The sequence below is a fragment of the Dasypus novemcinctus genome, chromosome 5 (assembly GCF_030445035.2).
Source record: "Dasypus novemcinctus isolate mDasNov1 chromosome 5, mDasNov1.1.hap2, whole genome shotgun sequence".
In the NCBI taxonomy this organism is placed as follows: Eukaryota; Metazoa; Chordata; class Mammalia; order Cingulata; family Dasypodidae; genus Dasypus; species Dasypus novemcinctus.
Window position 1 is genome coordinate 4,596,178 of NC_080677.1, and position 17,188 is coordinate 4,613,365.

General features: G+C 44.8%; 1 protein-coding gene across 33 annotated transcripts in view; it reads left to right on the forward strand.

Moving 5' to 3' along the window:
• The window catches only part of COBL (cordon-bleu WH2 repeat protein), a 284,755-nt gene that overhangs the window by 91,003 nt on the left and 176,564 nt on the right, over positions 1-17,188 (forward strand). For 32 of the 33 annotated variants that reach the window (XM_058296598.1, XM_058296606.1, XM_058296610.1 and 29 more), the window contains exon 2: positions 6,583-6,786. In XM_058296598.1, coding sequence (XP_058152581.1) covers positions 6,583-6,786 — 204 coding nt within the window. Of the gene's footprint in view, positions 1-6,582; positions 6,787-17,188 lie in introns of those variants that run through there. The other variant, XM_058296621.1, reaches the window with a different exon arrangement.

Below are 17,188 nucleotides of genomic sequence, written 5' to 3' on the forward strand. Positions count from 1 at the left end.
TCAGACCTGGCTGCTGGGTTCCTGTTCCCTTGCTGGCACGTCATTTATTCCTCAAGAAGCAGAGGTCGACCCCAGAAGTGAGGGCAGCCGATGCTCCAGCGGAGGAGGCTTCGAGGGGAGGGAAGTGGGACGGGCTGCAGCCCACTGCACACCCCCCCTAAGTTAATGCGACTTGCCGTTCCCGTTCTCTCCAGCAGGGGCGCCCTCTTGGGGTCCCTAACCTCCAAATCCCTCTCCCAGGTGGACCCTGCCTGGCCCCGCTTCCCCTTTGTCAGCTCCGCCTCTCACTCCTGCAGCACAGCCAGCAATGGAAGCTTCTGGAACTTGGGAGGGCTAGCGACGAGAAGGCTGAGCAAACCTGAAGGAGGAGACCCGTGAAGGATGGGTGAACGGCCCTGAAAAGAAGAATTACTTAACAGTGTGAGCATGTGAAGTTATTGGGATGAAACATCTAATCCCGATTAAAATTTAACCTAACAGTGAAAGTTTAGGGCAAGTACTTGCTGTGTTTTAGAACAGTGAAGCTAGAAGGGACAAAAGGGTCAAATGATCCAGCCCTGTCTTCTCACCGATGGGGTAAAGATCTCAAAAGAAGAGGCCACCCGCCCAGATCCCGGGGTGCCCTTGACTCAGAGCACGTCGCTCCCCTCCACACCGGGCGGACTTTCACCACCTTCATTTCTGCTGAGTCCAGATGTGGCCCAGAAACTCATTTCAGTGATGTGACGGCCAGTCGTTCCGAAAGGAGAGGAAACGAGGAAAGGCGTCTGCTTGCCCGCCTGCAGCTGGAGAGGAGCCAAGCTCAGGCCAGAATCTCGCCCTCCGTGCTTTCCTCATTCTTCTTTACCTTCCCGTCACCTATGATGAATCCACCACGTCGTGGATCCCATGTGATAATACCACAAGTGCTGCTTTTCAGGTGTTGGGCGAGCTTGCCATTTCCTTGCAAGGCAAGGGATCCCAGCCGAGAGCTCCAGGGTTTTCTCTGAGAACACATACTCTTAAGTTTTACCCAGCCACCCATTGCTATCTGCCCATTTTCACCCCCACTTGGAAATGATACTGTCATCTCAAAGTCAATCCAATCCAAAACCAGCTCATCATCATCTCTCAGAGCAGGTCCTCTAGTACCTGTCTTGAGCCAATGACGTTGTAGAGTCCTACCCGACTCGCCCTAACCCAGTCAGTCTTGAGTTCCGCTGGTTCTTTATGGAATTTCTCTGATCCACATCTTCCCTCCTACACCCACCAGCACACCTGTAACTCAGACCCTGTATCTGGAAGGAACACAAAGTGCTTCACTAACCAGTACCCCTGCCTCCAACCTTCTCTATCTTAAGTTTCCCCACTTGCCACTTCCATGAAATTATTCCTGTGCTCGTTCTCCCGAGTTATCAAAGGACCCCCATGGGCTATCGACAAAGCCAACCTCTCAGAACCAGGCGTCCCTTGGCCAGCTCTTGTTTCACGGGATGGGCACCTCTGCTGAGGAGGCGGAGAGGGCCTGGGCACTGGAACGAAATAGACAGGGAACCCTTCTGTTCCCTCCCTCTTCTCAGCAGCCATGAAAAAGAATTTAGAGGCTCCCCAAATATTTTTGAAATACATATTTATTTAGAACCCAGGTTTTACTTACGAGTTTAGCAAATCCTATCTCCTAGCTGATAAGGCTCAAATGAGATAAGCCTATTCAAAAGGCTCCTTAAAAAATTTTACGTCTCCCATGATGTGTTCACAGTTTGTTTCCCGCCCTCGTACCTGTACTTCTCTCTCCTCCTTCCTCCTCTCCCTTCAGGTCTTCCTCTCATATCGCCACCTCACTCGTGCCCTTCCATAGACAGCTTGACTCTTGCTGACGTGCATCTCCACCCCTGCCGTCTGGGCAGCTTTCTTCTCCTCTGAAATCTTTGCTCATCCTAAGCCTCTCATATTTTCTGGGGAGCTCTCATAATTTCCTGCCTCAAGCTTTTATGCGTCTGCTGTGTTCCTTGAAGCCGAGACCTGTGTATGATTTGCAGCAGTGTTGGCATCATCGCGATCAGTGCTTCCTAGTACCTTCAGTTCTAAAGAGTGCTGTGCTGACTCTGGAGGGGACAAACAGGCTTAACAGATGTACCAGCCCCTGCTCTCCAAATGTTAGCACGTAGTTGAAGTGAGGTGTCAGCATAGCTCCATGCACAGGTTGGTAACACCCAAGAAGACGGAGGCCCAGCGTCCAGTGCGCGGTCTCAGGTACTTTTCTCAGCGCGAGTTGCCTGCGCTTCATGGAGAGGCGCTGAGCTCTGAAGTCCAGCCTTGACTCCATGCACCTCCCAGGCATTGGGGCTGAATTTTTTTCACATGCCCTCATCAAAATCAGCAAATGTAGTTCTGAGAAATAAAAACACAGACTCATAAATTTGTCAACGTATCATACGTGCAGTGTAGATTTATAGAATATATCAACATGCTTTAATCAAATGGTGTGAAAATTGCAGCTTCCTTTTAATACTACATACAGGGCCTTTGTTTTGAAATGAAAAACAGTTGAGATTCATTAACCTAGAGCACCTTTTGGTTTGGATTTCAGTGGTCTGTGGTGGGGCTCTGGCAATTTTTTATGCGTCCCTCGTTTGATTCTGATGTGCAGCCTGGGTAGCAAAATCCCAGTGTCGGCCGTAGGTGCCCTCAGGCACGGGGCACCTAAAGATAGGCGCCTCAGGCACGGGGCACCTAAAGACAGGCGGCCTCGGGCACGGGGCACCTAAAGACAGGCGGCCTCGGGCACGGGGCACCTAAAGACAGGCGGCCTCGGGCACGGGGCGCCTAGAGACAGGCCGCCTCGGGCACGGGGCGCCTAGAGACAGGCGGCCTCGGGCACGGGGCACCTAGAGACAGGCGGCCTCGGGCATGGGGCACCTAGAGACAGGCGGCCTCGGGCACGGGGCGCCTAGAGACAGGCGGCCTCGGGCACGGGGCGCCTAGAGACAGGCTCTCTGGCGATAGAAGAATGGAAGGTAGATGGTACCGCTAGGCCAAGGCCAAGAGGGACGTTCACAGGTTTTCCGGAACTCTGACTGGTTTGCTCCCAGAGCGGGGCAGCCTGAAGCGCGGCTGAAGATTGCAGGGCAAGGGGAGAGTCCCACGTCCCAGGTGCGGTTGGTGGTTTGGATGGCAGCTGCCAGACCTCCCGGGGACACATCTGCAATGCCATTGAGTCAACAGGCCCCTTAGGCACTGGGTCCAGATGAAAACACACAGCCTGTTTTTGCAGTGAAGGTGTCTGGGGCCTTATCAGATCTTTTGTTCTATTTTTTTTTTTCAAAAGATGCCAGAAGTTTGTTTGGTTAGTGTGCGAAGTCCCAACTTGTAGACCGTTGGTTTGCCTCAGCGCACACACAGGACACCGTGCTGGGTAAAGAGTCAACCCAGAGTCCTCTCAAGCTGTGGGCGCGGCCGATGCCATCGTCCCCAGGGAGCAGCCCTGGCAGGTGTGGAGGAATCTATGTAGGAGGTGGCATGAATCGGGAGGGTCTCGGTTCAGGGAGAGGGTGTTGTTGCAGGAGGTGAGCGTGCAGACGGTAGAGGCGAGGGCTTGGGCCAGCGTGTGACGCAGGACGGAGGGAGGACACATTCCAAGGTGGCTCTGGGAAGCTGGAAACAGATTGTTGATTTGGGGTGAGTGTGAGGGGAAGTGGAAACGTCCACCTCTTCCCAGCCTCACTCTTGTCACAGCTCCTGCGTAAGCCAGTGGATCAGTAGCGCTTCCCTTCTCGCTTGGCGTGTTCAGAAGGCATCCAAGCTAGCCTCCTTAGGACCGTTACTACACACGATCCTCACTTGGGAAACACATTTGTTCCCTAAGCTCCATCAGATGCATAACTCTTTTATACTGAAGACACCTTGGGTGACGCTAAAGGCCAAAGGGTCTGCTCAGAGACTGTGCTTCCAGCCGTAGACCCCAAGTGGAAGAGCTCAAGTCTCCAGCTCCTCCTTTCTCTCTGTCTTTACTTTTGTCATCTATGAAATGAGGTGACGTCCATTCTTCCTAATAGAGGCCAAGAAATACAGTAGTTAAAATTCCAGGCTCTGGAACCACATGGTCTGGGTTTGGTGTTAGCTCATCTGCTGTGTGATACTGTAAAGGTGACTTATGCTCTCTGTGCCCACACATCGTTTCCTATGAAATGGGCATAACAATTGAGGCATTATGAGGAATAAACAGATTAATAAATGTATAGCCATTAGCATAAAGAAATAGATATTGCCTCATTTCTCCATAAGTTGAAGGGGAAAAAGTACATAATGGGTAAGAATGTAGTATAAAAATGGTAAGTATTACAGTATAAATGTGAGACTTTTACAAGAGAAAAAAGAGAATTAATTTGTATCTACTTAGCATAGTAGAGGATGAGACCTGAGTGTTATTCCCAAGCCTTGTATTAACATCATTGATCGGAATGCTGGTTATTTTATATCCTCATCAGAATCCCCCTTGCCGTCACTGCCCCCCCATTTAAAAATGACCTCTTTTATTTCACATATGATAGATATGCATGTGATATTAAAGACAAGTTAGAAAATGCTAAGAAATGCAGAAAAAAAGAAGTTATACTATGCTACTACCCAGAAATAATTATCGGTTATTATTTGCTGTATGTATATCTTTCTGGACTGTTTTGTGATATATGATATATACTTCTCTTTTTAAAAAATGGAATTTTCATAACAAATAATATTTTGAAACTTGTTTTAAAAATCTGCATCGAGCATTTTTGCACATCAGATTATATACTTTTAGTGCATGTTTAACATTTACGGGTATAATGTTGCTTTTAAGTACCATAATGTATGGAAATGATCTCTTACTGATGTGTAGTTAGTTTTGTTTGTTTGTTTGCCATTTAAATCATGTTGTCATGAGCATCTCTGAATTTCCACCAAAGCACTCTTATGAGATTATTTTGCTAGGATAAATTTTTAGAAAAGGAATTACTGCGCCTCTGACTCCTTGTGCAGAGGGCCTTCTGGACTGTTGATCTGCCAGTGGAACTTAGGCTGCTTTGAGGGCTCACGTTGCCTCTTTCTGGACCGTCTGCCTTAAGCAGGCTGGGTGGCTGGAGAGTGAGGTGGGCAAGAGTAAGCCCGCTGGAGCCACCCAGGCCTGGTTCCCAGCTCCGCTCCAGCACCAAATAACTGTATGACTTTCAGCTAGTCATTTTCACCCGAGGCTTCATTTTCTCAGCTGAAAAGTATTTTGAGGACTGAATGAAGTAAACTTAGGTTATTATTCACACAGGTCCCAAAGCCTTTGAGGTGCTGAATAAATGCTGGATAATAATATTGTAAAATGTCCGGTGTGCTATCATGTCAGTGGCCTCCCTGACTAATCTGGAGGAGGCAAGCGTATTCTAAAAATGTTCATCGGAGGTGGGTGGCCCTGCAGCCGGTGGGAAGGTGACGGGGTCAGAAAGCTCCTACACGGCGACCTGAACCTTCACAGCATTCTCAGAAATAAGGTGAAAATGGAACGGAAAGGGCTTGTGTGTAAAGACCCTATTCCTCCTAGCTTCTGTGCCAAGCAGCCACGTGCCAGAGTGACATGTGGCAATGAGCGTTGGTCTACGGACCTCCTGGCCAATTTAGTCTGTGTTGAGATGGTCCCAACATGTCCTCAGTATCATGCATCCATGGGTTCCAGATCCTCAGATCTGGGGGTGTGACTTGCTACCTTTAAAAATATGAGAGTATCACTCTTAGGTGGAGAATAGTTTTTAGGATGTCTCTTTGCAGGAGCACTTCCTTTCAAATTGTTCTTCAATTCTTTTTAATTGTTTTTGAAGGATATTATATTTCATATATACTTCTGCATGTGTAAACTTAAAAGAAGGAAAGTTTTGTGCTTTTTCTGTTACCATTGAGGAGTCCTATATATTGGTTTTATTTTATTTTATTTTAAGATTTGTTTTTTATTTATTCCTCTTCCATTCTCCCCCCCCCTCCCCCCACCAGTTGTCTGCTCTCTGTGTCTGTTTGCTGTGTGTTCTTCTTTGTCCACTTCTGTTGTTGTCAGCAGCACTGGGAATCTGTGTTTCTTTTTGTTGCGTCCTCTTGTTGTGTCAGCTTTCCGTGTGTGCAGCTCCGTTCCTGGGCAGGCTGCACTTTCTTTCACGCTGGGCGGCTCTCCTTACGGGGCGCACTCCTTGCGCGTGGGGCTCCCCTGTGCGGGGGACACCCCTGCGTGGCAGGGCACTCCTTGTGCGCATCAGCACTGTGCATGGGCCAGCTCCACACGGGTCAGGAGACCCGGGGTTTGAACCGCGGACCTCCCATGTGGTAGGCGGACACCCTATCCATTGGGCCAAGTCCGCTTCCCTATATTGGTTTTAAAATCAATGGGTTTGTCAGCGTCGATTTCATTTTGATTTTGATTTTACAAAAGCTATGCAACTCAGAAGGCATTTCTAAGGAGAGGTAAATACTTACCAGAATTTATTTTTATTATAAAAGTATTTAAAAGCTGCTGACTACTCTTAGGCAGTTGTATTAACTTCTTCTGTTGAAGAACTGCCTCTTTAGGTGTTTTGCATTTCCTTTTTTCAGGAGAAAGATGAAGGCTCGTGCTCCCCCTCCTCCTGGACAGCCTGCTACTCCAAAGGTTCACGGTGAAAGGAAACCTAACAGAGATTTGGCCCACGGCCCTCAGCAGAACCTTATCAATATGAAGGAAAATCTGTGGACCAGCCTGGTGGATATCACCGTGGTGCTCCCCAGTGGGCTGGAGAAGAAGAGTGTGGTCAATGGAAGGTAAGAGGCCAGGGCATGGCAAGGAGAAGGCACTGGGTTCCAGTTGCAAGTCCAAGGAAGAGGATCTAAGAGCAGATTCTGATGTTACCCTTCCTCCCCCGTCAAGTCTGAGGCACTGGACCTCATGGGTATAAATCTGAGCCTAGGAGGACAGCCTGAAATGACTGGCCTAGCCACAGCTCACCTTAACCCTTTGGAGAGCCCATACCTCACTTCTGCTAGAGTAGTTCAGAAAAGAAGTCAGGTACGGTCAGGTGTACAACTCCAAGTAGGCGACCAACACTCCAGGGTTGACCAGATGGCAGAGTCTGCCGGTGTCTGTGATCCTAAAGTTATAAGGGAGGGCAGCCCCCTGAATTAATCATTCAAACATCCACTTACAAATTCAAATACCCACTTATAAACTTACCTGTAGAGTGTATAAATGTGACTGGCCATCACCTTTTTTAAATGAAAACAATTCAAGTTTAGATTAAGGAGTAGAATCCAATCCATGGATATGGAGTTTAACTCTGTTTATGCCAGGATAAGATGCAGATGTAGTTTGTGTGTGTTGATCTAAACCTGGCTGTTCATCTTTAGTTCTGAAGGCATTATGTGTTTTTGAAATTATTGGTAAAATAAAGAAGGGTGTTTCTGCTGGGATTCAACTACTAGTAACATAGACTCAAGAAAATAAATCCAGAGGGTGGCACTCATTCTGCCGTGGTGGCCCTATAGAGTTGGCCAGGAGTCACAGTTCTTTGATGTCTGCTGCATCGTTCTCAGCAGGGAGAGCCATCCTTAATGTCACCGCATGGCCCAAGGTGGAGCGCCAGGCAGGAGTCTGAAAAATGAGGGGAAGGCAAAATGGAACAGTACCCACCATTTTTCTATTTAGAAGCCTTCTGCAAACTCCCACCTACAACTTCTACTTAAACTCTTTTGCCACTTGTAGGTGTGAAATTAAGATTGGGAGATCTAATTCAGGGTTCTACCTATGGACTGTATGGTTGGAATGCATAGTAAATGAACAAGCAAGTCGCACATGGTGACAGAAGGTTTATACACAGATTTTTAGAAATCCAGAGGGAAAGGAAACTGATTCTTCTAAGACTTGAACTTTTTTAATTTCAGTATTTTGTGAAATACGTTAATGTACATAAGTATATCAGTAGCTCAGTTCTTTTTCTCTCTTTTATTACATTGCAAAAATTAGCACAGCTTACTTATGTGTTGTCCCTTTGGTGGGTGTTTGGGCCGTTTCTGGTTGTTTGCTCCTATAATGAGGCTGTGAAGGCTCTTCGACATCCCTCTTGGAGGAGGCGCAAGAATTTCTTTAGGGCAGCGTTTTCAGCGGGGCGTGTGTGTACTTTACAAATTAAAAGAAGACTTTTTAAGGTCTTGTATGTGGCTAATTGAATGTCTTAAGGGTATCAATTTCAAGATTCTCACAAGTAATTTTCTTAAAACTGATCTACCTGTGAATGTAGCTGTGGTCACAGGCCACTTCTTTTTCTTCCTCCTCTCTCAAAAGGAACGTTTGAAATATTGGCAAAGCCTCCTTCGAGCGTAACATCAAGAATTTTATTACCAGTAGAATTTCAAATTCTATGCTTAATAATTACCAAAATGAATCACAGTTATGATGTTTGATCAAGTTGGTATGACTGTTACTACTATTACTGATAACTCAATCCATAATAGAAACTTGAACAAAAATCACAAGACACAAATGCATATTTTGTTGTAGAGATGTGTGATAGAGGGATCAATTAAAAAATCTTACAAGCGTAAAAATATATTTGTATAATTCTGATGGGGAAGTGAATGGAAATGGTAGTTCTTAGGAAAATGAGTGCAAAAAATGATATATAAGTATTAACTATTAAAAAGGAGTATACAAATACTGTAAAATGGATAGCAGTAGCTATCACATCACTCTGGGTGCTGTTATTCGATGGATACATTTAGAAGAGTGATGTGGCAGTTTTATTTTAAAATATCTGTGTTCAGATTATACGTGAAATTACATCCTTTGAAACTATTAAGATTTTAATGAAAAGTCAAGATGACATTTTAATGGGAAAAGGGGTAAGTAGTCTTTAAATATTTTATGGGATGTGAGAACGAACGTTTGAAAAACATGGCTTCAGGACTAGGGTGTATACCTAGGATTGGAACTGTGGTGTATCAGGAATCAGACATCTTCAGCTGTCCTAGGTAATGTCTATCTGTTTTCCAAAGTGGTGCCACCAGGGAAGCACCAGGCCTTCCTCTCTGATGGGAATCACCCTCACATCAGTTCACATCGCTCAGGGCTCAGGTGCAAGAAGCTAAGATGTACATTCATTCACAGTAGGAACTGGCTTGAAGCCCTGTGACCCCGGGAGACAATATCTTTTGTAGTTAATTCCATAGCCAGGGCTTCCAGGGTGTCTGTGAGAGGCATGCCAGCTTGGAGAGTCACAATACTTCAGCAACCCCAAGCTGCGGAATCTTTATCTGTTCTCCCAGTCCAGATGCACTTTAGCAGTCAGGGGCCCTTTTTACCTTAGGTTTGGTTACGTAGCAACTTAGGCAACATGCTGGTTTATCAGGTTGCCTGGGGAACGGAGTTAAAATGTTAACAATAGGTCACATTAGCAAGCAGAAGGGAAAGTGTTTTGTTAACCATTTACCACTAAACCACTCTCTCAGTTAAGGAAGTTTGTTATTCTAACTATTCTGTAAATAATTTTTTCATCACAAATGAGTGTAGAGATTTTTCAAAATCATCATACATCTTTCTTTAATCTGTTAATTTGGTGAAATTCAATAACATATTTTCTTTTGGGAAACAAACCTTGTATTACAGATATAAACCCAACTTGGTCAGTATGTTGTCTTTTTATATTTTTCTTCAGTTTTCTAATCTTTTGTTCATAAATTTTGTGTCCATGTTGCATGAATTAGATTTAGTTTATAAAGTTCCTTTATTGTTGCATCTGGTTTTGGATGGAGATTATTTAAATTTCATAAAATTGGTTGGATCATATCAAAACTCCTCCCCTTCCCTCTTTTAAAAAAATTTTGGTTCCATAAAAGGAGTTGTGAAAATCTGTGTACGTTCTTAGGGTTTGCTTTCCTCTATTTTCACCTGTTTTTGCTTCTTTTAGATGGAGATTTTTCTCTACTTTTTTGTGGTTTTGGTGCCTAATCGTTTGATTTTTTTTTAACCCTGTTTCTATTCTTTTACTTACTACCCTAGAAATTATGCCAGGTGTATATAATTATAGTGTTCTCCTGAACAATATAAGAACTTAAAATATTTGTAGCTCCAATTTTCTCCTCCTGTGTAAAATATGTATTTTAGTTCTTTATTTTCATTTCTAAAATTAGACATTATTTTTGTTTTATGCAGTCTTTATATAGATTTTCTTGCATATTTGTAATTGTTTAATTCTTCATTCCTCTTGTCTTAGATCTTTCTTCTGGAATTCTTTTTCTTCTTTCTGTAACATATATTTCAATGATTACCTGTCAGTGATTAATGCTGTCATCCTTGTTTCAAATTACCTTTAATTTTTCCTCTCTTAAGAAGTAATTTTGCTAGCTGTACCAATTTGAGGTTAACAATTATTTTTTTCCTGTACGTTGTAGATGTTGTTCCATTATCTTCTGGTTTCCATTATAATTACGGACATGTCCGCTGTCAGTCTAATTATAAATTCTTTGTTAAGTAACATCTCTCTTCATTCTCTTTACCTGATTTTTTCTTTGGTGCTCTGCAATGCCATGATACTCTACCTCTGTATGGAATTATTTGTATTTAACCAGCTTGGAATTCATTGTGTTTCCTGAATATGAAGATCTATATCTTTTATCAATTGCAAGAAATTCTCAATTATTAGCTCTTTCAATATCGACCCTTCCCTCTCTATTGCTTTCTGGAAATTTCTGGCTCTGTTTCTTAAGTTTATGTTCTGAAAGTTCCATGTCTTGATCATTCTGCAATTAATTCTGGACATTTTCTTCACATATTTCAGGGGTTTTTTCTCCTCAATTGAGTTTTGCCTGCCATTTGACCTTCCATTTAATTGTTTTATTTCAAAAATTAGAATATTCATATCTAGTCATTCTGTTTGGTTACTTATAAATCTGTCATTTTGGATTGTCTCCTATACCTTACTCATAATATTAATTCCCTTTGTACTATTAAAATTGTATTAATTTTATACTTTGTATCTGATAATTTCAATACCAGGACTTTTTTATGTCTCTCTTACTTTTGATTTCCTTGCCTATTGACTTTCACTCATGGTACTATATTCCATGTGAATTATATGATTTTTAAAAAATATTAATCATAGTGATTAGAATTTTGATCTGAGAGGAAGCTTTCAGTCCTGGAATAAGCTGCTTTTATCTGGAAGAGACTCATAATTAGTTCTTCTGTTTCACGGGTCACCACTAATTTGGAATCACATTAAACTTAATTCTTCTCTGGCAGCTCACGCTGGTTGCATGCCTCCAGAGTCTAACCAAGAGAAGCACGTGTTTGTTCCCACTTCTAACTCTCAGATGAGTTAATCGCCTGCCCTCACTGCAGGTTTTCCCCCTTGCAAGTCCAGGCTTTCGTGCAGGCTTGGCCAGCGCATTTCAGTTTCAGATGCGGGTTTGACAACCTGCTTGCACCTGCCCAGAGGGTGTCTCCTGATTCCTTGGTCCTGTTAAAATCAGAGAGCAGATGCCCCAGGTAGCTGTCTGCTTCAGAGTTTGCTTACCTCCCTCATTTCTTCCCCTCTGATGTGTTCCATTGATGAGGATATTTGCATCAAAGGAAAAAATAATAATTTCTAGGATAATAAGTAAAAGAACAGAAGAAAAAGCCTCAGCATTTTTAGGTGTTTGTGGCTTTCTCTTGTCATTCTCCAAACCAGAGCTCCCCAGCCATTCTCTATAATTTGGCCTATTAGTTTCTTCATTGTACAGAGTATTAGTTGTACACTTTTCCTATATAACTATCACTTGAGAAATGTATCATGTTATTAAAGTTTTTCAAAAATATTTATTTAATATATGCATAGAGTTTTATAGTGACTGTGTAGTATTTTAGCCATTGTTCTAATATTTTTGTGCATTTAGTTTATTCCCAGTTTTTCCTTGTCATGCACAGTGCTTTGTACCTAACGTACTCCCCCCCACATCTAAAAATATATGTCTGCACAATAGATTCCCAGATTTAGATAACTATATTAAATTTGTTGAGCACTTTAAAGACTACTCTTCAAAATTATATTTAATGCTATTCATGTCAATGATGATAATGGCAGCCTGCCTGCTACTGAGCAGTTACCATGTTCTGTGATGGAGATGGACAAAGAGCTAGTCAGTTGCCACCATAAAGGATCTTAAATCCCAAGATTTAAAGTACATTTGATTTTGCTCAGAATTATAGCATTCCTTATAGAGTAATAGCAGATTAAAATCAAGCAACTGTTATCTTTTAAATCAGATTTCTACCCCAATGTTTTTATTTCAGCTCTTCTTATCTTCTAAAGATTTTCATTTTTATTTACGTATACCTACTAAGAGTTGGGTATTGTTTTAGAAGTAGCACAGGCAAACTTCCTGAATTCATAAAGAAAAGAAAATTGATCTGAAAAATATGTTATCAAGTGTGTGGAAAGGAGGGCCTGATTTTCATTTCCTCCAGGTTAATTTCACAATGGTAGAGTGATTGGAATGTCGGTGAAGAGCTACATCTCTAGGCCCTAATTTCCATTAACATGTTTTATAAGAAAATGGCATTGTGGGCCATTGCTTAGTGCTGAAGCACAATTGCCCAGTTTTACAAAGCCATGGCGGGAAATGGAATACGTGCCTGAGAAGTAGACATGTCATTTCGAACAATGTTTTTAAACTGAGCAGAGTCTTCAAAATTTAAATGTAATTTCTTTTTAGTCCCTTTATAAAGTAGAAGCCACCACCATACAATTTTCCAGCACGGTTATTACGAGACTGCGTATAGCATTAGAGCGTTACAATGCTTCTCTTTTCTATGTAATACATGATAATCCCGCCCCTAAGGTTTTCTGCAGGATTTACTGAGTCAGAGCAGCTACCTTAAATAGGTCGGTAATATGATAAATATTGCTGAGGCGGTAGCTTTGAGCTTTGGGAACTGGTTTTGAAGGCCATACTCTTTACTATTAATAATATAAAATCTAGACTGATGCCAAATTCCTGAACCTCGCTTAAAACAATCCTACTGATTTTTTTTTCTGCCAGTGTGGTTTTTCTCTTTCTGTTTTACATAGTGGATTTAGTAAAGAACATGCATGACTTTTATAGGATAAGCAAAGAGTATTAATTTATAGTCAGCCCTTTAACCATATTATTTCCTGACATGAAAGATGCTCATAAAGAAAACACATTGATAATTGAATTTTGGTGATCCCTTTCTCTACATTCCAGTGATTTTCTCGTTTTTAGCTTCCCTTAGATTTAGAAACATAAACAAAAATTCAAGTCTGATTTCCGGAAATTGACATGGAATCAGCCATCTGGGCTCTTCTAAGGAAAATGCGGGTTTGTAGGAATGGGCGAGCAGTGCCGCAGACAGCTTCTGGAAGGAGGTCTCCAGCCCATCTCTAAGGTCTAGGAGGAAACGACCCCTGGGCCAAAAGGAGCTTCCTGGCAATGGACCGGGCGTTTGGGTTTTGGCGGTGCGTTATCTTCCTGCGTCCTGTTGGTCACGTCCCAGGAGGGGCACCTGCAGTGGCCTGGGGCAGGAGAGAGGCAAGCACTTCCTCTGCAGAAGAGAAGAACTCTCCATCCATACTTTATCTTGTGCATCTGACCCCAGGGGCTGCAGGACCTCTTTTAAAATCAAGTTGCTTACAATGGGGTAAGTTTTTGGAGCGGGTCTGGCCAGGTGGCAGGGTCGGGGCCCTCTGTCCTTCTGGAGAACGCTCACCCGTGCCAGTGGGACAGAAGGGAGGCTGTGAGGGCCCCACAGCGCTGGCTGTTTCTTTGGCCCCTTCCGTCATGGTGCGGTGAAAGCTTTGGTGGCTTGAGGGCTCCCAGCTACGCTGTGAGGAGAGCAGATGTGTGGTCTGTTCCTCGGGTGGGCCCCTCCTACCTACTCTGCTCCAGCACTGACCCCCCAAGGTTTGCAGAGAAGGGAGATGGGTTCAGGGAGTGCACCTGGCCTTGGCCCTTTGATGCAGTGTCCTGGGGTGTCTCACAAAAGAAGACCATTCTCTGAACAGCAGGATGGACCATTGTTTTGTTACATCTTCACTGAAGAGCACTCTTTTAACTGGAGTAAACTGGCTGTGACCAGTGACTGAACGGCCTCTCTGATCGCTCCTGCAGTGCAGTGCATTTGGTCATCCAGGTTTTAATTCCCTTTTCCGGTGACATCCCTTCCCTAAATGCTTCTGCCTCATTGAGACTTTCTTTGGGTTAAGAGCAACAGGTCACAGAAGGCGCAGTTATGGTTATTTTTTATATGGTACTTATGCCAGTCATACAGAGGTGACATCTCAACTCTTAAAATCTTGCTACATTAAAAAAATATATGAAAATGTGCTTCATTCGTTGAGCAAAATATATATTAACTTTTGCACAGTCCTGGGAACCAGAAGGAACTAAATGGCATTTGCAAGATGACCAGTTGTGTGAGAAGCAGATAGTTTCAGTATTACTTGAACTTCAGTGGTGAAGGGGACATGAGCCTGGTCCGTTTGTCTGACCATGTCTCAGGAGATCTTCGGGGCCCCCAACCAGGGACTGCGTACCACCGGGACATGAGGTGGTATTCCAGCGCCAGAGCAGCATGAAAAAACAAAGGTGCATCAGAACGTTAATTACCCTCAAACTAGAGGAAACAATTTCATATTAAAAGTAGAATGCAAAATTCACATGCATTTCTTTCCTTTTTTTTCAAAAGATACATAGATCACATAAAATATTACATTCAAAAATATAAGAGGTCCCCCTATACCCCACTCCCCACGCCCCCACTCCTCCCACATCAACGTCCTCTCTCATCATTGTGGCACCTTCATTGCATTTGATGAGTGCATCTTGGAGCACTGCTGCACAGCATGGATTATAGTTTACATTTTAGTTTACCCTCTCTCCCAGTCCATTCAGTGGGTCAATGAGATTGCAGGGACAGATGCAGGACATTCTATATCCTGCCATAACCCACATCTGTTTTTTTAAGATAAAGGCTGGCGGGTCCCTTGAAAGCTACCTGGGCTGGGTTCCATGTTCCCCAGGGGTACTCATTGAGTTTCATCCGCTGAAGGAGAAGCACACGGAGGGACCGTCGCTGCCTTATAATCTGGGCACACGGTGTTCTAGGTTCTGAAGTAGCCCGACCTCCACGATATAGGTTGGAAGAGGGAGCCTCTCTGCCTGAAACTAACCCCGTCGTGCCCTGGGCGAGGTCGGCTGTCCACAGGGAGCCTTCCCAGACGTCCGTCCTGGGCGGGGTGGCTGTGGTTTCCCGCACGCCCAGCCTAGCCTCCTGCTCTCTGCAGGTGCCAGGGCTCCCCAGCCTGGTCCGTTAAGCAGGGCTAAAATGGAAATGCCTTTCCAGAAGGCATGCCCTCTCCAGTTAAGGCCTCTCCCACTCCTCCGGGCCGACCCTCTGCATCCTCGCGGCGGCTGCGTGGAAGGCCTTTGGGGTTTCGAGGCTTTCGTTCTGATTGCGCCCCGTCGTTAACCGCGGCTCCCGTTTCCGCTGGCCTCTGATGTGTGTCTGAGACGCAGGCACCCCTGCCCGCTTGGCTCCTGCTTGTTCTCCTGCCACGGTTGAAGGGCTCAGGAGCCACGCTCTGGGAGGTGGATCCCCGCGGGGCCCTCTGCCCGCAGGCCCCGCGCCAGGCGTCTCCTCGCCGCCCTTCCCCGAGCTCTGTCTGCTTTCCCTTGCGTCGTCCCCCCCTGGAGACCCGGCTCACGGCTTGGCTGGCCTCAGATGCCAGGTCCTGCCGTCAGACTGGACTTGCTCCAGGGCCTGCTGGAGACTGATGCATCGAGGCAGCCCCACGTGCTGGCCGACCCGAGGCAGGACTGCCCGGGGCCCGCGCAACTCTGTCTGGTGAGCGCTGCAGGAAGGCCGTCTGTGGACTCGGCCCGCAGTGGCCCGTTTGTGGCATCCGCACGACGGTCTCCAGCGCATACCGCCCCAGGAGAGCGGCCGTGGAGCGCCCGGGAACCTGGGCACGTGCAGATGCCCCAGCAGCCCTGCTGGACCTGGTATTCGGTGGCCTGGGACCCCGCAGCCCGTGTTTCACCAGCTTTGGAGGTGCCTGGAGAACCTTGCTCTAAAGCGCGTTCTCGCCAGCCAGATGTCAGCGGGCGTGGGGTGCGCAGTCCTGGGAACAGCTCCCTGGGGGGCGACGTGGAGAAGAGTGTGGGTGCACAGGGGGTTTAAGCAGCTCGAGAAGAACCTTACTGCAGCCCCGTCCTGGCGCAGGCAGTGTGTGTCGCCTGTTTCCACCCGGGCCGAGAGGGCGGGCCTGGCTGGGGTGGCTGGCTTTGTGACTTGGACAGGATACCTGTGGGTTAGAGGGGAGGTCGCCTGGCAGCCCGGCTTGATGCCCCCGCCGTCTTCTGTCTGTCCCCACCGTGTTCTGTCTGTCCCCGCAGCAGCCTGCTGCCTGCCCCCGGGCTCCCGGAGAGGGCGGATGCTGAGCGCACAGCCGTGAAGGCTGAGGTTTCAACATGTGTTCCCCAAATGCAGTGACTGTGCCACAGTGATGAAAGAGGTTGTTGATGTGGGAGGAGTGGGGTGGGGTGTGGGGTATGTGGGAACCCCTTATATATATATTTTTTTTTTAATTTATTGAAATATATCACTCATACATAAGCATACATAAACAATAAGTGTATAATGGTTGTGAACTTACAAAACAAACATATATAACATCAAACAAACATATATAACATTTCACCCTACCACCAATAACTTGCATTGTTTTTAAACCTTTTTAACTAATAATTAAAAAGCATTGTGAAAATATTACTACTAAACAAAGTATTTTCCCCTAACCAATCTGATTGTTATTATCTTTATATCATTTATATATGAACATACATAAACAATTAAGTGTATAGTAAAAGTTGTGAACTTACAAAGCAAACATGCATAACGTCATACAGGGGTCCCATACATCAACCCTCCACCAACACCTTGCATTGTCATGAGACGTTTGTTAGAAACTATGAAAGAACACTGTCAAAATCTTACTACTAATCATATTCCTTATCTTACATTTGGTGTGTTTTTTCCCCAACCCACCCTATTATTATTTTTAAATATATATATATTTTATGACAGAAGTTGTAAGATTATGTTGGGAAATTTTCTAACATTATTTCTTTAAATATTCCTTCTGCCCCTTTTCCCTTCTCTTCTCCTTCT